The sequence below is a fragment of the Pholis gunnellus genome, assembly GCF_910591455.1.
Source record: "Pholis gunnellus genome assembly, chromosome: 8".
Lineage (NCBI taxonomy): Eukaryota > Metazoa > Chordata > Actinopteri > Perciformes > Pholidae > Pholis > Pholis gunnellus.
In genome coordinates, this window is record NC_136534.1 from 11,661,538 (window position 1) to 11,685,843 (window position 24,306).

The following is a 24,306-nucleotide window of genomic DNA, read 5'->3' on the forward strand; positions in this document are numbered from 1 at the left end:
GATGAAGAGAGCACACAGAGCTCTCCAGTGAGATCACAACAGCTACATCAAATTTGACAGCGCTCGTTGTTTACAGTCTGTCTGGATCCCACAGATGCTTTCAACACACTAACTGCCTTCATGTGCTAACAAACACAACTTGAAACGACATTATGCAGGAAGCTTACAGAACAGCTTACAGTGTGTATGTACCAACAAAGCTCTGGTTGCATATGTACTTGCGTACTACACGAGAAACAGAATTTAGAACGAGCAGGTTTTCATTTTTTATTTCTTTTTCTTTTATCGGCACTCGCTTTTACTCACTGTAACTTTACCTTACAAGCACAATGAGCTGTTATAGTCATGTTTTGCTGCTTTTCAACACTATGTGTCTATATATGTATTTGAATCTATATTTTTTTTTATTTTGTGACCCTGACACTTTACATTGTTATTGCTTCTTCTTTGTTGGCTTTGAATTCATTGCGCACAGATACAGTACTGTCAACAATCACCATTTTTTGGTTTTTACTGTACTTGGTTAGAACAATGTTTTTGTGGTAGTCACGGTCCAAGTGCCATCAAGCTACTTGCCTCCTACTGTGCGTCAGTGCTGCAGGTCTTTCCAAACAATTCATCCTCTTCAAATCCATGCCATATGCATACTGTGTGAAATAATATATGGTTATATACTGCTACTATAAACATATATTATAGAAGTAATGTGAGCTTTTGCTATGCTGGTTACCATGTGTTAATATAAATGGACCTTTTACTATCTCACAACCTCCACTCTATTCTGTTATGTCAACACATTTGGTCTCAGATACAACACAAACATGTAGCTTAAACTATGAAGAACAATATACTAATAATCAAGACATGTTCAAGTATTTACGCAACCACTGTCAAGCTGCAAACCTACAAGAAGAAAAAGCAAACTGTTAAACAATCGGTTATCAACTAAACCTCCAGTGTGGTCAGAGTGTTATTAAATGATCAAGAAACGTGCTGACTTGTAGTTCCATGCTGTAAATTGTGAGTTTTTTTTTTATTTCATTTTTTTTTTTTTTATCCTTACATTGACCAAAGTTAAGTTTTACATTACAATCCCAAATTCACAATGGTTATTCGTCTGCCCTTAATCTGAGCATTTCCCAGTTCAAGTGTCTCCTGATGTAAAAGTAGATTCTCCCAGTAAATAAAAAACGTATACTGTACTTATTGGAGGTTGGATTGAATAAAGAACAAATATATATCAATGTCTATATACAGTATGTCTATTTTTCAAAGAACACAATAAAAATTGAAATATCTGCAGCTCAAAATGTGTGAATATTGAATTTCTACTTTTACTCAAAAGTTACGAATATTACATTGTCATGTATTGTGTAACATGTATTAGTTACATAGAATGAGTCCGTTATATTCTAAATCTTTATGTCCTTGAAATACAGGGCTAGTTTTATGTATTGTACATGTTTAAGCGAGTCCTTTTTGTTGGTAAAGATACAGTGTGTCCTCTTCACGTCATGGAGAAGGAAAAAAAAGACTGTCGATGGTGTTCCAACCTACAAAGCCTCCATTACACCGTGTAGAAACCCTTACTGAAATCAATCAGGAAAGTCATTTAGGTAGGGGAAGCTTTGTAAGGCCATATGACTCACTCACATGCCCTCCCCCGCCTCTCTGTGTCTGTTGCTCTTTGCGCTCTCCTTCCACCTCAACCTCTCTCTCTCACCCATGTTTCTCTCCAGTGTGTTCGTGACTCACAAACGCATTGACTGAATCCCAATTTGAACAGCTGCAGGGATGAGAGGGCGGCGAGGCCATCATAGACACTGAATTAGATCACACAGTTCACACTATAGCTTCCTGCCTGTGGGAGGCAGTTCAGAGTGGCTTTATGCAACCTTGTTTCATGGAGAAACAGAGAGGCAAAATAACTGGACAAAATAACAAGATGGGTTAGCAACATCAAATTCTAAATCTTGTCTCATCTGTCTTTCTCATCAAAGATGTTTAAGACTCAAGACTGTTACTTGCTAAGCTTTGCATCTTGGTTCCTTGGATTAGATTAAAGGCCTAAATAAATTATGGTGGATGCACATTGTCATTATATTTATTGGTGCATTAAGAATAACGGTTTCACTGTAAGCACTCAAGTGTTATTATCATGCACACAAATCACTGGTTCGCATGAATAGACTGGCTGACGTGAATGCTGGAGACATATTCTTCTGGCTGACAAAATAATGACAGAAACATGGTGTTGCTCACCATGATGTCATGGTTAGACGATGGTGGTCATGTTGGAGTTACATGACGACCATCATCTCACCATGACAACATGGTGAGCAACAGAGACACCATCACTGTTTCTGTTTGTGCTGGATTTGGAGCCACTGTTTAGCAAATAGTAATAAAATAATTAAATGAAATTAAAAAGTACTTACCAATAAAGCATTAAAAAAAAGAAATTGTAGCAGTAGAGGCTCAAGAGAACATGAATGTTTATCTGAATACATTTCATATAGATTGTCCAATTTGACAAACATTGTCTATAGTAAAGTCAATAATGATCAGATCCACTCTTAAGCATTCTTGTTTATTATTTTTTGACAAATTTGATTACACATGATTATAATGAAGTGACAGCGAGCAAAGTCTGTATTATTAAAGCATCCTTTAAAGGTGCCTCACTTTTCTCTTTTATACGTATGTATGGTAGGAGATAGACATAAATAAACAGATATCTTAAGACGTAATGACAACCTAATGAAGGACTATGATTTGGAATAACATGCAGACGCATACAGTATGCTTACAATAGTACACACAGCTTATTGTACTTACAAAAGTTCATTTGTGTTACTTGTTTTGGGAAATAGAGCAAATTATACCATACTTACAAAAAGCATCTTAAAAACAATCAACTAGTATAATCATACCTGTTAAAAAAAAAAAAATTATATATTTATTAAACATTGTATGACTAATTATATTTCAATTTCCCAGCATCACTCACTACAGTGCTCACAGACAGTGTATACTGAAACGATAAAGCAGCCCACAAGGTGACAGTATGTCTTAATTAAAAATAAGAATATATAAGCTTTCATTTGTTTTGCTCGTTTCTGACATGATAGTTATGAATAATGTTTTGAATAATAGCTTTTGAATATATACCTGAAATTGTGCTGGTGTTTCTGTACCCGACGTCATTAAGCTGTCAAAGCTTCTCTTGCTTTCTTGACATTTGGGACCCGGTTTACTTTTCAGTGCTGACTCCACATGGCCGTTGAGTAAAACTTGCTTTTTCTTTGCTCTGTCACCTTCATTATTTTAAAATAGTATCGTAAAGTATTGCTTACTATTTGCAGCACCGCTCATCCAACGACTTTCTCTTTTTTTCCCTCATCCTTATTTCCTGTTATTATCTTATTTATCTTCATCATCATCCACCCTTTTCTCTCCACTTGGTGCGGCATCTTTGGCTGAATTCTCGACAGTGTCCAAATCTGTTCCACTTTCCACTTCATCATCTTCTCCACTCACCTCTCCATTCACGTCTCTCTTTTCTTCTCCTGCCTCCTTGGTAGCTCCCTCTTTTGTTTTGCTCACATCTTCATCATGGTTACTTTCACTACCGCTATTTCTGCCGCTGTCGTTCTCTTTTGTCTCGTTACCTGAATGAGTCTTTCCCTGGTCACTGCTGTTTTCTGTCTCTTTCTGTTCTTCCCCCATGTCTTCATCATTAACTTTGTCCTCACTGCTTTTCTCCCCCTTTTCACTGTCTTTATCTTGCTCCTCTTCTTCTATATTTCTGTCTCGCTCATCCGTTTCGCCCTCAGAAGATGTATGGCCTCCATCCTCTTTCTCTTTACTGTCCTGGGTCATATCACTGTTGCTACTGCTGGACCCCTGCTCCTCACATTTAACCTCCTCCTTACTCTCATCTGTGACCACCTCCTGTACTTCTTTTTTTACCGCCTCCTCCTTCTCCTCAAATCCCGCTGTTGCTCCCTCTTTTTCATCATTTATCTCGGTATTTTCCTCCTTATCTTCCCCTCCTTCTTTTTCACCAATTCTTTCCTGGCTTTCCTTCATTTCATCTTTATTAGTGGAAGCGTCTTCTTCTGTGGTGTTTTCAGCAACAGCCTCCTCCTTATCTCCTGCCGTTTCACCATTCTCCTCTGCGGCTTTTGTAGCATCATCTGCAGAATTCTGTAATGCAATAATACCACAGAAACAATTTATACTGTGGCTCTAAATATTTAAACAGGCATACCATGTAATTGCATTGTTACAATCATTCCCCCTGTGACATACGCTTTCCTGTAAGAAAGAGATATCCCTATTATTTGCTATACAAATCAAGAGGAGCCAAAGCACTATGTGTTTTTTCAAAACCCTTTTAATGGCCTGTCAATCAAGAAAAGTAATGGTATAGCAAATATGAATACAAATTATGCCTTACATGCTCATTATATGAATGATGTATCTTAAAGCAAAGTAAAAGTAGGTGAAATAGATAATAATGTGAACATCAGCATCTTCAAAACTGGAGCAGACTCATCATCATTCTTTGGGTAACACGCTACAAAACCGAGTGTACACCTTCACCTCTTTACAAAGATGCCATTACTTGCTCCTGTAATAGATTATTATATACAGTGCTGCTTGTCTCTACCTCCTCAGCTGGCTGGTCTTGGGGGGTCTTGTCCTCCGTGTTCCCATCATCAGCCTTTGATTCCAGGTCATCTGGTAATAGAAAGAAAACACAATTATATTACCTGAGCACACTGTTTGCAAAAAGCTGAAGAGAAATGTGGGCTTATCTGTTTAAAAAAAGGGATTGAATAAAGTAGGTTTCAGTGTGACTTTATGGGATAGAGAAACCTCTTTGTCTCATCCAAATATCTGATATTGTGCCCTGAATTGGCTTATTAGGGGCAATATAACAAGAAGGATGATTATGGGTGTCAGCCTGGTGTAAATACATCAACATTTATTATATCTCACATAGGCTTAAAGAGACTTCTCTATGGCCATATCAGACAAAACAGAGACGGAGGTAATAAAATGCTATGAAATGCGTCAAAGACATGAATCATATTTTGATTCAACATTCTGTTTTGTAGAAGGTCAAAATGATTAAATGCAGCAAGTGACTCTGCACATCTCAACATGAATTTAACATAAAAAAAAAACCCAAATAGGCTATGCGCTGGTTAATTCCGAATCATGGCACTCTTGTTAAGTATTTTGTTTTCCATCCCCTCGTGCAATTTTACAGGTTTAATATAAGGAATATTGCTGAATACTTTTCAGGACCCTAAGCCCAGTCAGAGCCGATTACATCATTCCAGAAATCCCCCCAAAAACACTCCTATAAGTAAGGGAGCTTTTATTCATCATCCAGTTATTGAAATGATACATCTGTTATACCACAGTATGTTTTCAGTCTTTCATGACCAAAACACAGAACAAGACTGACACCTGGTGGAGGAGAAGAAAAACACCCAAGACCATCTCAGCCAAGTAAACAACTTGCCCAGACGTTGGAAGTGTGGCAGAGAGAGCCAGGAAACACTCACGGGGGGGAGGGGATGAGTACGACGAGGCAGTTCAAGGTTGTGAGAAGATTCAGAACTAGATCATCTTCATCATCGTTATAATTATCACCACCGCAGCAATCGTCCTAATAATCCCCGTTAAGGTAGATGTAACACACAAACATTAAAAGAGTTCCTTCAAGTCCTCACAACCAGTGTTGCTGTTTATCCACAACACTGGCTTTCACTTTAAGAGTAGGCAGTCAACATTGATTTGAAAGAAGAAATGGGCCCCATCATTACTTTTTAATATGGAGAAATCCATTGTTTCGTCTGCGAAAGCTTTTTTTAATTTCCTATATTCTTATCAACATTGTTCCAAGACAAGATGTGTCAGACAGACTGAAAAAGTACATTAGGAGAGCAGATTGGACACAAGAAAAAATAAATATGTATATTTGCTGTAATAGCGGTCTGCAAGACAAGAACATATTGCCCAGTCCCCCAAAGGAATCAGCTGTCATCATGTACTGCCTAAACAACCACATAGTGATGTCGTGGATTTTGGTGTTTAAATGAAGACATCACAACTCAATAGCTACACACTCATTTCCATTGAAGCAATCAAAATTATTACTTTTTCTTTTCAGTTTTCGTGTGAGCCTGTGCATCAAAGGGCTTGAAGTAATTAACCCTAAACATCATAAGCGGAATACAACTATACGCTCTGATAAACAACATAATTACACACTTGTTGTGAAACAATGGATGCGACTGAAATTCCCAATCAAAAATAAGCAGCAAAAGAGTGGGGAAAAAACTGTGTAATTAATGTCTTTAATATTATTTTCCCTTTCTACACATACCAGTTAAAGAAGAAAAATGACTCGGGTAGAGATTAGAAGAGTTTATGGAGACAGTTAATGCATTTCAAATGCAAAACTGATTGAAGTTTAGCTATGGTGGGAGATGAAACGTTATGGTAATAATATCGGACCTCTTTAAGAATATTTTATGGAAATTGCCCGCATTCATTAACAGCGAGGGCCAAGCAATTGAGTGTAAGCAGTAAGCAGTGGATGAGCCGCAACGACTCTAAACATCTTAACATGATTTGAGGATGAGGCACCGGCTCATGAAAATGCTAAATCAAATTAACCACAATATTTAGAACCTCCCTTTCTTGCTCTTCATTAAATCCAGTAGATTTAGGTTCTGGTGTTGTGAAATTACTTTACAGTGTGTGTGTGTGTGTGTGTCTGTGTGTGTGTAAATCTGAATATGTGTCTGTCTGTCTCTTTTTTTCTTTCATAGCCAGGCAAACACACACACTCCTTCTTTCCCTTACACACAATTGTCAAACAAACTTCGGCAGAGCACACCCACACTTCTAAAGTAGTGCTACATCTCATCCATCAGTGTGATGCAAAACGAGGATGCAACTGTAAGTGTGTATAATTACTCATATTAACGTCTCCAGCTGCCATCGTCATGAAAGGTAAAGTTATAAAAGAATGTTGTTCCAGGGAAATGTAATAACTGCACCGCACTGCAATCACACAACTAAAGATGAAGTAATAGCAGCTACAACAACCTCTCACATCTCTAAAAACAAACTATTTCTCTTTCTTTACTACCACACATATTCTGCCGTACTGCTGCAGATTTTAGTTTTAAGGAACTGGTTTGTATGTTGAAAAAAAAAAAAAACCCAGTTGATCTGATCTCTGTGTCCACGCTTAGAGTTATATTGTGCAGCATTGCTTTGTTCTGTGTTTCCATTTCATCATCCAATACCGGCAACCCTAACACACTGGGGGAATCAAGTGTGCAGTTCACACTAGGTAACACGATGTAAATACTATTCGACAAAATACTGTATGTATGATTTCTATTCATCAACTCAATTAATAAATATCACAGCAGAAACATCCCACATGGTTCCCTGTGCTCAGACGAACCCTGAATCTGAGCTACATTGTCAACAATAGAGCTTTTTATTTTTTAAATTCCTAGCACAGTGTAAGCAAACAGGTGCATCGATTGTTGTCAATCATCAGCCAATGACACAATGTTGATGTGCATTACATCGGCGTATTCTTCAGTCCTCTACTGAACAGTTGGAGGGAGCAAACATGTCCAGCAGAGTCTTGCAGGGTCTAATATCATGTTGAAAAGCTTTTCCACTACAATCCAAACAGTAAAATCACATTCTTAACTCTACAGGAAACATGTTGCAGACAAGGGCATGAACCCATTTCATATTTCATGGCAACGGGAACCGCAAATAGGTTTATTGAGGATGTATATGTTGCTTTTAACAGCAGCGAATAAACCTTTCCTTTAATGTTCTGCAAATCATTACTCCAGTTTCTCTAGAAAATGTTATGTAATTTTCAACATGTCAAGATGTTCTCAGTGCTGTGGCACTTCTGGGAAAACCTATTGAACTGAATAAAGCTCTTCTTAGTCTTCCAGAAAACCATATCAGTGAGAGTTTTCAGCTCAAAATGTCAAAATATAGTACTGTTGATGCCATGCTTTTGTGCACAATCTTGTGTTATATGGTGTGAGGGCGGCCTAACAAGTTGCTAAATGAGCCAAACAGTAGTCCACCATTAGCTAGTGGTGGCGAGGTTACATCATGAGACTAGTGTGTAGTACGTTTATAATCTAACCTTTGCCCTTTATTGATGCTTATTATAATTCAAGCTTCCAAAATTATAAAAGTGGTGTTAATTAGTGTAGATCATCTTGCTGAACAAAATGTGCAAGTGCCATAAACGTTTGTTTACCACAGAGCTTATTTTCTGCAATAATTCCAAATCCAATGGAAAAATCACATTGGCCTTTTGTCAAGGGAACCATAGTAATGCTGTCAACACATTCTCACACTAATGCATCAAATAACGCAGCTTGGTCAATGGCACTAAGTCTCAAACAACGACCCCCTGGCTTTATTTTTGCGTGACAATACACACTCATTGCATGTCTTTTCAAAATAAGGGTATTAGCAACAAAGAACGACTGTCATGTAACTGTAGCGTATAGGAGCTTTGACGGCGACTGAAAAGGAAGGATTCTCCTTTCTTTGAGGAGCATGTGTGTTTGCGCTGTTGATTTAAATCTTGGGAGCATTGGATGGCGACAAAAAAGGTCAAGGATTCTCCATTCTCTGAGTGAACAAGTGAATGGGAATGATTGAAACTGGGATACAGTTTTTGTTTTTTTTAGGATGAGGAACAGTATATAATCTTTATTTCAATGCCACTTCTGAAAAATCAATCCCTAAATGGCAGAGGTTGTAGTTCTAATACAAATCACTGTTTTACTACACAGTGTCTCCTGTTTCCCTCTACCCCTGTGTCTCTTGTTTTCCTTCCGTCTGTCTCTGTGTGCGTTATGTGGGCGTGTCTTGTACCTGGTCTCCTCCCGGCTCCCTCCTGATTACTACTCATTCACTTCACCTGTCCAGTCGACCCAGCTGCCTTCCATCAACTCATCTACTCAACAGCATATCTACCCCGGCTTTCCATCGACTCATCGCCAGATCGTTGTTGCAACCACAGTGATAATTAGTCGTTCTCGGCCGCTCGGTATTTTGTATTCTGAATTCATTCCTACTGTTATCTCTTACCGGCCTTTACCTTGTCTTCCTGTGTCCACAGTGGATCATACTCTCTGGTTCCCAAGCCTGCCTGCCCTGCCAGTGCATTCCACTTCCTGCCTTGCTCTGCCGAGTATCACCACCCATTATCCCCTGTAAATAAACCTTTTCACTTTATTTTCTCTTGTCTGTGATTTGGGTCCACAACCACAGCTCGTGACAGTATTTGTGCTCATAAACCAAGGCAGGAACAAGTTGTTGACATGGCCTCCACAAGCCAATTCTACTTTCAGTAGCTCTGCAGTGTTAAATAAACACTTGACTTACTACTTAATGTACCTAAATCACTTCACACAACACTCCCTGTATATCACCATACGGTAGATTGTATTGCTTATTTACACCCAGCTGATTTAACCCACTCAGCACATGGCTGAGTTATGGTGGGGTGTAAAACAACATGGGTAGTAACTCTAAATGGTAATTATAAAATGTTGCCACTCAGCAAGTGTGCTCCAGCCACTGGCCCGAGTCTTGTTAAAACATTTAATGATGGTACGGCCGTGGCCAACATGAGAAAGACCTAGTTGGTATTGGGTATATAGTGATGTGACACAAAGGAAAGCAATCCAGCTACATAGTGTTAAAGCTGATGACTGCACAATATTTGTGTTCATCTGTTTCTCTCTCTCATGCATTCACATAATATATTTGAATGTTATTCATAAGTGTACATGGCTAAATAGCATACAGTATCGGAATCACGAGAATCTTTAGGGTAAAAGTGATGCATGTTAAGCAATCAGCGATCCGGCAAACCACAAATGAGCACATCCACCTTATCATATGTGCAATGGTAATGCTTTGTAGATGCTAAATGTGGGACTCAAAAGTCATCACAACAACTGTATTTAAGAGGGATGCCATCATTTTAACACATGAATTTCAATTAACTTGTCATTGAGCACTACAAAACATTAGTTGTGTGGCTCTGGAGGAAGCTTTTCAAATGACAGACGCTTGGAGTGTCCCCCACATATACGCTCAAATCACTGCTCTGTTAATCACAACCTCCCATGTTGTCCATCTACCTTGCTGCTGATGGCACACAGCCTCGATTGTTCATCCTTTATTGTGGCTTTGGACCATATCTTGGCTGCCATTTCCACTCCAAAACCGGCCCTGCCTGGCTTCAATCCAACAATCTCCTGGCGTTTCAGTTAATTGATTGCCTGGTTTACTGTCTGCATCACATTCCACTTGCATCCTGTGCAAACTCTGGCGATGATGTTTTGGACAGACAGGTCAGGTGAGTCCCTCAGCTCGAACACAAGCCTCACCTTCTCCTGTTTGTAGCCAAAGATAATGCATTTTAGTGGAATCTTCAGGGTATTCTTCCCAAACAGTGCCGTGTTAGAAAGACATAAAGGAATGCCAAGCCATTTACAAGCTTTTGAATCCATATTCAGAGCTGTTGTTGAGGTGATGTTGCACAACTTCAGGGGCTGCATCAGACGTTGATAAAAAAGAGGTAACATCAGATCTTGAATTTCCCCAGTAAGAAGCTTTGGTCAATCTTGCTTAGAATGTCCAAGAGCTGGCATGAGGCAGCAATGGACAGGTTTGCTAAGCATTCCAAGACTTTGCACAGGTTGGTCCCAGGTTGGACCACACAAAACTGGAAATTGTCAATAGCAACTAAGAGGGAGAAGTTCTCGTTCCTTACTTCTTTCCGGATTGAGAGACTGCGGGTCTGATTTTATTTTCATCCTGGCCCATAGTAGCAGCTCCTATAGCCTTTTCAGGAGTCTGGAGGTGCTGGTGTCTGAGGGAAGATGGTAACATCATTGATTCAGCTATGTAGGGCCAGGAGTCATTGACCGGACTGGGATCTGACTCTTCGGACAATGTTTCTTTCACCAATCAGGATTAACTGAACTGCTGTTAAAAGGATGCGAGAGATCGAGCAACCCATTGCTTTACCTTTCTCCAGCTGGTGCAAACAAGTTGAGATCTCCTGAGTTGTATAGCAGACATGGAAGTTGTTAAAGTACTTTGCTACTCATCTCTAGATGCATAATGGTACATGTAAGAAGTGAGATGCTTTCATGAAGTAAGAAGCAAAAGTGATGAGCTGGTCGGGAACAGACCAGTAGGCATTTACGAGATCCAACCAAATAACGCCGGGATCTGATTTGCTGCGCTGGGCTTTCTTGATTTTGTTCCCAGATCATGGCCGAGTGGCTCCATGCAGCCAGGAACCCTGAAACGCTTGCCTTCTAACAACTGGTGTTGATGTAGTTGTTTGCCATCACAGAGAAGAATATCTTCCCTTCCAAGTTTAGCATGGCCAAACCTCTGAACTGGCTGATGTTGTGGGAGTCTTTGTCCTTCGGAATGAAGCCGGTGTCCGTTCTGCTCCACGCTCATGGGATCGATTGGGATTTCAACATCCATCAGCTTCCACAAAAACTTCAGGAGCCTGGGGCAGTTACCCTATAGGGTACGGAGTTTGGTCCAGGTGCAGATTGCAGATCTTGCTATCTCTACCACCTTTGACTTCAGACCATTTGGAGTGGTGCTAAACTGTGAGGATTGCTCGGGTGAGCGAGGTACATGCCCTGATGATCTAGGGGGCTCTCCCTTTGGTTGTCCCTAAGCTGGAATTTGATGTATCCCTCCAGATCCTGCTTGGTGGTCTGTAGTCTCTCTGTCTTCTTCTCCCCAGCAGGCCTCAGGCTTACTCGAAGGGGTCCCGGAAGTAACTGGCCCTTGTTTATACAGCAGTAATAGGACATATAGGGGTAATTTAAAGTACTTATAGACTATAACATAATGTACATTCATCGTTTCCACGATGCATCTGAATAAATAAACACCCTATCACTGGAGTGAATTTTGCCTCTCATCTAAAGTTAAGTGCAGCCCTGTGCTTAGAAAGTTTGACATTTAATCAGAGGAAAGTGCTGCTTAACAATGTTGCAGTTACACAGACAGAGTCATATTCATAAAGGTCGCAGCTTCAGTTAAATATTTTAATAACTCATGGAACTTGTTCTCTCACTTTGTGTCTTCATCACATGAAAGGTTTATTTTGAATGGCTTCTGTCTAATCAGTGTAATATGACCAAATATAAAACATATTTATTTTTCCTAACACAAGAAAAACACGATTGCATGCTTTAAAACACAACTCATTTATATGCAAATGTTTTACCAACCAATAACTTTTAGTAACTTTTCCCCATGTATCACCTAAAATTGATATTGTGAAGGGATTTTTTTTTTTTTTTTTGCAATATGTTTTCATGTTCTCTTTGCACCCTAAACTTTCTTATTTGGATTAAAAATTATAAATGAGTGAAATGTAAAACATTTGAAAGTGTGTGTATTAATGCATTATAACCAACAGTGATTAACAAAATGCATGTTGCTGAGGCAACACAGCTCCAACAAATGATGTAAATTTAAGATCTCCACAAATGTCATATTTACTCTTGCCACGCTGTTTCACTGTCTTAGGCTGATACAAATCCTGCAAATGCTGATGTTCCTATCACAGCTCCTCCAGATGTGAGACTAGCTAAACCTCAGAAACATTTAAAAACAGGCAAAGCAGGCTAGATTACAAGTGAGAGAAATTAAGACTTGTTTTTCATTGAAAGTGTCACACGTTTCCCTAACCCTATAATTTACGTGTCACAACCCTCACTGTTGTATGTCACAGCTGCAACACTTGTTAACAGATTATGTGGCAGATTAGTACAGCTACTCTGCACTTTAATCCAGTAATCCTGCATCAAAGGGTCATGAAGAACCTTTTTGAGCTGTAGTGAAAAGGGAGAGATGAAAGGAGAAGAAGAATTGAGTAGGGAATTGGAAAGGATGGCCATGTTGTCTGAAATCTGACACGCAAGCGTGTGCACATAAAAACAGTCATGCACATAACCTACGCATACATACTTTTAACGCAGTGCTCACACACACCACACTTTCTAAGAACTTGGCAAATGTTGCCATCTCTCATCCTTTGCTGCTGAGCCTCTCTTTTTTTTGACACAGACACACAATTTCAGACACACAGCCTCTTTATGTACATGTCTCCTGCCTCCCAATGCTGTTTTGAACCCTATTTCACTCTGACAGGCGTTATAGATACACATTCTAACAGAGCTAATTCCCCAAGGCAGCATCACATTTTATGACACCAGAGGCAAAAAGTTGATCTGGCATGGATGGCTTGTGCATGTGTAAAGGCACGCATAAACACACAGACACACTCACATATGCAGCAATATGAATTCCTCTCATATTCAACGTGCAAATAATACCAAGAATATTTCCATTTAGAGTTTTGGAAATTAGGTATTCTGAAAAATACTTCAAAACCTCCTTGACTTCAAATTAAAGTCCCTTCAACAAAAATGGAATGGACATAATGTGTACCTATTGTGTGGCATGAATTGAATTGGCTCCTGCTACATTAAAGGATGCAACCTTGTTCATGAAAAGGAGACAGCTGGCTACTCAGAACATAACGTTATGTGTAAAGTGGATTCTCTTGATATTTCAATGCAACTTGGGTAGAGTTACTCAAGTCGTTTGGAACTCACCATCACCAGACTTAAGAGATAGGAAACAAAAAGGCAAGATGAACCTTACTGAGGTACTGAGACTTCACAATTGAGATTCCAAAATAAAATAAAATAAAGAAGGGAAGATTGTTGAATCATTTGTTCTTTTCAACTCTGTCCTTCTGCAAAAAAATGAACTCATAGGTCGTTTGTACAAGCACCTGATTACGACCCATAATTACATTTATTCTTAGGTGTAGACCTTTAACGGCTGTGGCAATTATGACGGGAGCAAAAGAAGATGTCCGGTGACGCAGTATAAAAAACGATAAAGTCTGCATAGGGTGGGGGTAATGATGGATGGACGGGTGAAACAATCACAGGGGACCGCTGTTCGTCTCTCATGTGAAACCAAAAGTCAACATTGAGTTATTTGACTTTCATATGTAGGTTAACCTACGTAACGCACATGACTTGCATTACATTGCATTAACGTAGGTTAACTTACTTACTTACTTAACTTAATTTGAACAGCAAACATAGCCTTTTAACCCAAATCCCTTTTACAAAAACATAACTAAGTAGTTTTGTTGCCTACACCTAACCAAACTGTGACTGCTTTGCATCGTTAACCACAGGTTTCAAACTGCAACCGTTACGTTAAGTTAAGAGGACATGTTAATCTCCTGCCACCAGTAGGGGAGCAAATTGAAGAGAAGCTCCTGTAGGTTGTGTTAAAGTGTATGAGCAAACGACCTATGTGTTCGTACGAGTTGGAAGACTTTTCTTCCATTGAATAAACTTGTTTTTCTTAACAATTAAAGAACAGCTCAAATAAAGATACCATCAAAAATGTCCATAGAGTGTGTTTTCACAGGTAATACAAGTCAATCACCTTATCCAATGTATCATTAGCCCCGAAGGAAATATTATTCCAACACTCTTTTAGCCTTAAGTGTGTGCATCTCTGCATCCATTACTAACACAAAATGCGAAAAAGCACTGCATTGTGTTGTATGTTGACTGTATTGGCTGCATTGTGTTTCAAAATATCCTCATGATTTATTGTTCAATTTGATCATATTAAATAAAAACAAGGTTATCTGTGCCACAACTCACACTGCACTGTAATGTGTTTTAAAGCAGCACCTGTATGTCAAATATCAATGCTGTGGAGTTATTGGCCTAATTCCTGCCATTATGTAAAGAGGGGCAATTTGCTTATTTTGGCAGATACCAATCATGGTCTGAGTAGACTTGAAAAGGAGTTTTGCAAATCAGAAAGCCCCCTTACTAATGCATGCACATAGGCACATACAATCCATGTAAGAGTCCAGATAATCAGTCGACCCCCTTCATCTACCCCTTCTGTTGTGCTTTCCCTCTTTCTTCCCCTTCCATTTCACTTGTCCATACCTTTCTGTCTGTCCGTCCTTCTTGAAGTGCAAGGCTCCTTTGTTGATTTTCAGAGCGGCAATTTGGTCCCAGCAAGGGGCAGGGACAAGTAAAATGCTGCTTTGATGACTCTAAATGGAGAGATTATCCAAATGAAAGACAATTATTCCAAACCCACCCCATCCCTTTACCTCTATCGTTTTTCCTCCACTCAATGCATATGCTCCACCATCTCGGGTTACTCACTATTTGATTCTACCTGTCACCTTTTCTTTCTCTTCTTTTCTCCTTCCTCATAATGTTCTCCTGCCTCCATCATCTTAACCCTTTATTCCCTCTCCTTCAACCTTTCTCTTTTATCCTCCCTTCTCATTACATCCTATCTCCCCTCCCCTGTCCAAAACACATGAGTTCCTTGTTCTACTATCTTTTATTCTTCTCTGTTTTCCCATTCCTGCTGCTTCTCTCTTTACTTCTCATCTTCCCTCCTCTCTTCTCAAGGGAAACATTAACTGAACTGCTCACCAAGGCCGAGAACCATAACGAGAACACTGATAAACGTCCTATTTCTATTTTGAGGTTAGCAAAAACTGTTGACTTGTTATATGTACAACCTGAACATGAATGGGTTTTTGATTACTGGCTGAATTGGACAAATCATTGTCCTTAATTTAAAATGGCTGCCATAAAATATAACTCTGTTGGGTGAAGCGTAGGACAGGCAATGTGTCTTGTTGGTGAAGTCTTTTAGGCCACATGTCTTTGTTATTGTTCAGATTCATTCCGTGACCTTTGCTGCATGAGTTGTCGCACTGCCTCCCCCCCTTGTTCTTTGCTGTCACTCACCACTGTGTTCACTCTGATGAAGCAAAAAAAGTCAGAAGCTTTACAATACGGCAGACAGACACTGCTGGAGTTATCTTCAGTCTGGCTTCCAGCAGCTGATAGACAGTGAATAATGGAGACTGGCGTACTGACACACACAAAAAACTAACCTCCCTGTCACAACAAGAGTCCGCACAGAACAGAGGGAGAATCTCGAGTTATGAGGTCACTCTCTCTCATTTGTCTTCTCTCTCTATCATTTGCTTCTTTTAAAGCATTACATCTCTCTATATTTTCCCACCCCTCCCTCTCTCACAAAAAAAAACATTGATAATGCAATGACACCTTTATAATAATCTTTTGTTTTCATTCCAATGTTCCAGCACACCAGATATGTGAAGTGTGGGTTTCATGCTGTGTTCTTTCCAGAGCCTCTGCCAGTCAGCAATTTGTTTGGCTGTGTTCCGTTTGGCACCAAAATGGGATGTGTTTACCTGATACCCAGCCAGGGCAGGATTTCCCAAAGGGACACCAAACACACCTGTGCTGCTGTGAATCGTGAAACAAAGGGGATACGAACACTGCGTCGCTATTGAGAAGCTAAACTGGACCAACAGGAACGCAACACTCAATGTAAAAGTTAATGGGTACATCAATAATTTGTTTTTTGGTGAGCCAATGGGCAACAATGATTTCAACTCTTGTTTGCTTTTGAGAAGCCAAATGCACCAATAACATCTTAGCATTGGTTTGCCTTGGGAGAAAAGACGACGACATAGAGGAGATTCCTTTAGGAAACCTCAACCTGCTGAATCTTGCAAAAGGTCTGTTCAGCACCATGGACAGAGACAAACCAACTGCCATGCAAAGACTGCATCACATGGACTACACCTAGCTACCAAGCCAGACAAATAAATAAATAAATATTGTTTCTTGTAAACATGACGCATTTGAAAAAAATACTTTATAGGTCAAACAGTGAACGGTGCACGGAAATACGATACGCTCTCCAAGCCTTTCAAAGACCCTTTTCTGATGCCTGATCTTGTTTTCCGAGCTGTCTGTCTGTTAATTTAATCTTTGCTCAATGTCACCGAAGGGGACCAATAATGCAACATGTTTTCTCTACCCTGTAAAATATGACATGCCACACAATCTGATGCTCGGAGGATTTTGAGGGTGACATTACAGGTTTCAAATGCAGACAAAGACGAACGCACACACATTCCTGATCCCTCTCTTGATGCAAAATGCCAGCTCCCCTGAACCACAGACACAATTCTCCACGCTCCTTTGGGCTTCAGCTGTCAAGACTCCTGCCAGAGTAGCAAACAGGCAACATCTATCATGAGCCAGAGATGACGTAATGGTGGTTCGTACCGCAGTAGGAGTTATAACAAGGTCAGCAGCAGTCTGCAGAAAATCCCTTTTACTGTAATATTTTGTTTTTAAAAAGAAAAGGAAAACTCTCAACTCCTTCTCACAATGTATACATCTGTATATATATCTACAATGTATATACTATTCATGGAAAACATCTGAAGGGACCCAGAGCAACAAAACATCTTAATATTTAGAAGTAAAACGAGTTTCTGTACGAAATTATAACACTGAAATATCTCAAGCCCAGAAGATGACGTAATGTGTTTCTTGTAATAGTAGTTAATGTCATCATGCAAGACCTACTTTCAATATGTCTGGCTCTACTTCTCTGCAGAGCAACAGCGCCACTATGTGGGCATTTAATGGTGCAGCAGGTTACATAAGATTTAAAAAGCCATGCATTACATCATGTGGATATCAAATTACCTTAACTGTATACAAGCCCTGTTTGTGCACATGTTTATGGAAATAAAGTGTGGGAGAAGACAACTCAGACATACCGATTTTAAAAGGCAGCTCTTATGGTATGTGACATTCTTGGGAGAAGTGTCTAAAGCCAGGCACTCATCTTCTTGATTGCACAAGCACATGCAACCACACATGTAAGCCCCCCCAGGAGCGCAAGCTTCAAGTCTTGCCGTACAAATAAGGGAGAGTTTCCCACTTCCTGCCCCAGACATAACACACATCACTTCCAGTGTGCCAGCATGGGGTAAGTCGCCTCAGACGCCAGAATGTTTGCGCCAAATTTGAAGAAATTCAGGGGTTTCAGAGAGATCGCGTTCACAAGAATGTACCGGACGGGCGGCGCGACAAACCAAAAAATGTAATTTTTTCATCGAAATACACTGGAGCTACAGTACTATCTTCTAATTTTGAATGTGGTGCTGTCGAGCCAAAGCCACGTCCACCACACTGCATTTGCATCAGTATTCCTTTTCATACCGTTGGATTTGTTTCTGCATTACCATTATCGGAGATGCCGAGGGTCATGCTTTGTCCACTCCTCTTCTTCCTGAGGGACATGAGTCTGGCCTGAGAGATCTCTCTGACGATGGAGGACAGGCGATCCTTGCTGCTATTGTGGCTTGGAGGAGAGGCCTTAGAGTTTCCATCACCACTATCACTGCATCTGACCATAGACTTACTCTGGAGGAAATACAAGTCTAGTTCAATTGATGAGAAACTTGTGGAAAACATGACCGACAATAAACTCAAATTTAAATCTGTGCTAATTGTCTCTGTGCAAGCTGGTTTATATAAGCAACGTCAAGTATGCCGGCTATGAAAATGTTGAATTTCTGATTTCCAATTTGAAACTAAACAAAATAAATGATGTCAAAGGCACGTGTAATTCTTACATTTCCATTTTGCTTGGAGAATCTGTAGATAGGTGGTAGCGAGTAAGCTTTCATTCTGTGAACAAAACAATTTTGTATTAACATAAATACATGACAGAGAGGGTTTGCAGTTAATATAATAGGTTTGAGAAGGAAAATAACCACATTAAATTGAAAATGTTCTTAAACTGGATTACTTACCCATTGACTCTCCTTGTCCCCCTGGGTTTTGTAAAGAGAAGATCACTGTAGGGCAGCTTCTTAAACCTTTCTCTTCCCACAGCAACATACAGCTGACTGCTCTCCAGTTGATTCCCATCAGTCACCTGGTGGCCTTCATAGGTGTAGAGACTGGCAAACAGAAACAACGTCAAAAGCCCCACAGTGTCCATCATGTGTTTGTACCAGTTTGTAAAAACAAGACGCACTAAAGTAAAGTAAAGAAACTCCTCCTTTAATCATCATATGGTCATTTATTAAAACAAACACATGTTGGTTTTGTGAGTCAACATACAGTGTTTATGTACCACAAGAGAAGAAAGGTATTCAAAACATCCATGTTAAAATTAGTAACCTGAAAATATATTTTTTAATATGCAAATGTCCACAGCAAAGTGCTATACAATCTTATGAGATAATCTGATATAATATGATTATTTTGTTGAAGGTAAAATATGCAGTTTTCCTAAAAAAAGAAAAATGCTTTAGAATGTAATGCAGCTCTCTCTCTTCATTTGCGCACTAGCTCCCTTGACCACGACTGTGCTGCCTCTCTCTCTGGCTCGTTGAGCCACGAAGGAGGAGCCAACTTTCAATACTGTTTGTTTACAATCAGCAACTGACAATGCTGCATCGTGTACCTTTGGCAAAACAGAAGTGATACCATGATGTAGGGGGAAGAATACAGTCCATGTAAAACGTGTGAGCATTTTTGAGGTGTGGGCCTACCTTCGGACACCCCCGAGGACTCTCAAACCCATCTTCTCTGTGATCATCTCTAGTATTCTTTCAAACTGGCTGAGCATCCTCTGGTGGATCAACACCCTCATGGCCGGGTGTAAGACATCGCCATTTGCTACCACACTAAGTAGAGAAAATATACAGGGCTGAAGCAAATACACACTGAGATAGTTTCCTTTGTCAAGTATATCCCTCTGAGTATATGTAAACAGGCAAAATCAGGGTTTCATGTATATCTAATCAATCTGAAAACGTTGAAGGCAAAATAAAAACAGTGGGGAACGGTTGGTGGGAAATTGGGGAAATTTAACTTACAAAATTGTACACGGCTCCTTGATGGGTTTCAGAAATCGAGCTGACACAATGATTCGATTCGGTGGCAGTGGTTTGGCCTGCAAAGGGTGAAATATGTCAAACATACAGCTGCTCAGAGATCAATTAAGATTTGGTGGCACACAGCTACATCTGGTATGGGCAATGAGACTAACAGAGAAACGTGTGTGTGTGTGTGTGTGTATATGGATATACCTAAGACTGCTTTGAAAGCTTGTTAGCAGATCAGTGTGTCCAGTTGGGATTAAAGGACAGCACCTGTTTCCCAGTGGAGACTCAGAACAACAGACCATTGCAAACTTTGGGGACTTTTGCTTTAGGGACCAGCACAGGGCTAATACTGAATGTCCTCTAGAGTCAGAACTGCTTTTAGAACCAGAGCCACCAGGAGTGGCAACAGTTTCCTGTATCATAATTGTATATAATAATATGTTTATTCACAAAACAATGTGACCGATCCACTTCTTTAACTGTTTGGCATCTTTTTTTCTTTGTTGCGAGAGATAAACGGCACCAAAAACCAAGATCGTGGAACTTCAAAAGCTTTTCCCCCTGACAGCAAAAAAAGAAAGCGCTATTGTACACACTAAAAATAATCTGCCTCTCGTCTCTGTGACAGCAGAAGAATGAGCCTTCTGAAATCCTATGAGGTTGTGAGATTGCATAGAGTGAGCACTGCAGGTCCTGTCCCATAACACCCGGTAACCCACTGTGACACTGAGATCTGGATCCTCTGAGAGGCAGAGAGAGAGAGAGAGAGATAAGGAAGAAGGTATATTGAAAGTCTTCTGGGGGCCTGTAGGAGCACCCTGGCAACAGAGATGTGAAGGCCAGGAGTAGTAACTTACTTCATTAAAAGAAAGGTGTAGGACACATTCAGAGGTATACCTGTAACAGGGCATAAGGTCACGACACGGACACTTTGCATAATAGCAAAGAGAGGTTCTTATAACAAAGATTGTTAAAAATTAATAAAATGCCATTGTTAAAAAATGCAACTGCACTTCCATTTTAACCATTGCTCTTGTATGTGTACTACAAACCACAGAGACTAGAAGAAACCTCATAGCTAGTAACCAATCCAAGCTTGTAGATTTGTAGGTTTGTCTTTTAAATGTAGAGCAGGAAGGAAATGTCACCTCAGCTCATTTTAGTGTACATGTACAAATTAGGTTTGGCCAAAAGCTTGTTGTACTGTTAGTGCTAAGCAGTAACCATTAACAGGAAACCCAGACAGAGGAAACACCATTTAATTTCAAAGCAAATTTTATTATTATTTTGTGAATAACCAGGACTTGACTGGAGGTGGATATCACTATGATTCTCCTCTCACTTAAACACTCCAGCAATCTACCAGTATCACTGTTTACTGCAACCAGCAGGCTTGAGCACTGCTTGAAGTGGGTCCTCTCAAGGCCACCTAATCAAACATAGAGCAATAAAGAGAGGCATTTCAAGGTAAAAGGGAACGTAAGAACAATAGAAGATCTTGTATGTGCAATATAAAAAGGAAGAATTTCTTCATAACAGGGACTATTGTCACAAGCTGGGGTCATAATGAGCCACATACAGAATGTTACATCTGAAGCAGTGACCTTCCTATAATGAGCCCTTCCTATAATGCTTCAAAATCAATAAGGACAAGAAACAAACTTGCCAACCATCCAGCCGGCTAAGAGTTCTCATCATTAATCGACACAATCAGGCAGGTAAAGTGGGGTAGTGGGGGCGGGCAGGGTCCTCGTCAAAGAACTTGACTCTTTTTATGCTCGCCACGTAATCACAACAGCAACATCAACCCCTTGAGGATATCTGTGATTAATGAGCTTATATAGCTGAAAAACAAAAGCTTATTTAAATTGAAATAGCCGGTGAAAAGACGAAATCAGTTCCCAATCAGTTCCTGATTCTATTTGTTTGATTACCTTGTACAGTAGAGAGAGGCAGGCCACACACAGCTAATGCTGTATGTGGTCAAAGAGAAATACGGGCAGCACACTTGTAGTATCCTAGAGAAAGACCTTGTGTTTCAATGACTCTGATTACAATCAGCATCAAAAACGTTTGCCCTTATTTATTTGTTGTGTCATTCGCCATTATGCGATTTTATTATGGGGGAGAAAAAAATACACATTTGGAAGAAGACCTGCAGTTGACTGTCAAAATAGAAACAATACACCCTTGAACCAGGTTTTGAGCTGCTCTTGTCCTGGCTGAGACTTCATAGCTGGTGATTAAAGATGCATTGAAAGGAGGGATGATTATGATCCATAAATCAATAATGCATGGCCATTGAGACAACAACAAAGTGATTATTCACAGTGAACAATAGAGAGGAATGCTAAACATAACACCTTGCTGAAATGATCTTTCTAAAACCGTTACACTGTGACAAATCCTCATGTATCTTGCATTTAGTGGCAGTTTCATTTCAAAAAGTTGGATTATGTAAGGATTCAGTAACTAAACCCTGTCTTGAAAAACACAGCCATTGTAGGGTTTCATTAATCTCCAAACAAAAAATAAATGAATAAATAATAATGGAATAAAGTAACAATTTAGAAAGTGTGTCTATGATTAAGGTATTCATTCTCATGTGGCTAAACGTTAACTGAGCTTACACAGCTGGATATTTGGGGGAAAAACATGAGGGTTGTGTTTTTGTGTCTGGCAAAGACTTAGTACAGATACTGGGATACTGCCTCACTGTGTAGATGTTGTCCAATCCGCAGCGATTGAGTGAGTTATCAAGTGACTGACAGACTCAGTCAAATGATGCTTCTAGATCTTCTTACTGCTAAAACTAAAGGAGGTAGAGTGGAACCTGAGGATCTTCTCTGGCAAGTGCATGTAGGGACTTACTGCACTACAAGACTCTGAGTGATTGACTAGAGAATGTAAATTATGTAAGCAGGTTCCATTTCTGCAGATTGTGTTTATATGAGGCCAAAGAACATACAGATACAGAAAGTACTTTTCTCGTACTACACTTCACTCTTATGACACTTAAACATTTAACTAGGAACCGTTCCTAAATGATCTGGATGAATTCATCTGTATAAAACTGGGGCCAAGTTAAGCAAATGCACACACGCTAACACATTGCAATTTGCTACAGCTATACTTCACTACTTTACTTAATGCAGTTTACTACATATTACCTTTCTTGACTGACTTTCTGATCAAATGAAAGAAGGCATGCTTGATTTAACACTTTTGCCTTACCTGCATTGGAAGAGTCTGCATCATCTTCTTCCTTCTGGAACCAATCTGTAGGTAACTACAGACAAAACATAAAGGGAAATGTGTCTCAATTAAACATACACAGCTATCTGATTTTTCGACAGGGGTATTCTGTAACTCACAAACTAAGATTATTTCTAAATATTATATGAATCAGGGATGGAAATATGCTGACATGTTCATTTATAGTATGATATATCCATCATCTTGGGTTTCCTCTGCTGTTAGCTTTGCGGCCAGGTAAAAGTATTGTAGCTCCTCATTGTGCCCAATATGTACAAACACATTAACTGTAAGGAAACAGTTCGTTGAATTCATCATCTCTTGAGATCTGATTTTCCACACAATTCCTCTGGGTATTGAAGCAACACCATGCAGTGAGAGGAACGACAGGATGGTGACTCGGTGCACTGTACATCCAGTTCTGCAGCAGATAATGTATACAAAACCCACAACTTTCCCTGACATGGTGACACAGTGACAGTACACACACGTCTTGGCTTCAGAATACCTTCCCACTTAGCTTCTTCACCACTGCATTCTACAAATAACTTGCTGCACAAATCTCATTATCTGCAGTATAAGTCCACTTATTTTTAGGCCAGAGCGGAGCACACTTCTCTGGAGTGTTGATCTCATCTGCCCCATGCTGTGACTCAGCACTGGGCCAGAGTCGTGGTTTTAAAGTTAGTCTTTCGACACCTGCAGTTGTATGTATGCAAAACAACAGTATTTATGCATGTGTATATATTATTTAGGATTAGACACTGTGAGAAACTCATTCAAAAAATAGTTAACCCAAACGTTAGTTAGTCTTACTCAAGTCTTTTGAATCGCTCCCTCCCAGCAGCGACGTACTGCTGCCCGCTCTGCAGGCTCTCCAAGCAGTCCACCTTGTGACCTCCTCTCGGTGTGTAGATGTTTCTCACCGCTCCAAACGGGGCTTGAATGCCGCCGGTCACCTCTCTCAACAAAGTCTCGAAGTTGGCCACCCTCTTTTCGTTTATCACAATCCGGCGAGCGTCGTAGTAAGGGTCGCCGTTTCGGTACATGAAAACGTTCTTCACGACCGGCTGTGATAGAAAGTTTGGCTTCTCCGAGCCCAT

General features: G+C 39.9%; 1 protein-coding gene across 1 annotated transcript; it reads right to left on the reverse strand.

Moving 5' to 3' along the window:
* Positions 1 to 3,423: 3,423 nt before the first annotated feature.
* LOC306700405 (uncharacterized protein) lies at positions 3,424 to 24,306 on the reverse strand (the record flags this gene model as incomplete). The annotated part of the gene is made up of 9 exons (XM_079165416.1): positions 3,424 to 4,209; positions 4,658 to 4,746; positions 18,293 to 18,473; positions 18,686 to 18,740; positions 18,866 to 19,015; positions 19,613 to 19,747; positions 19,940 to 20,016; positions 23,183 to 23,237; positions 24,020 to 24,306. 9 exons carry the CDS (start codon positions 24,304 to 24,306, stop codon positions 3,424 to 3,426), a joined length of 1,815 nt encoding a protein of 604 aa, XP_079021542.1.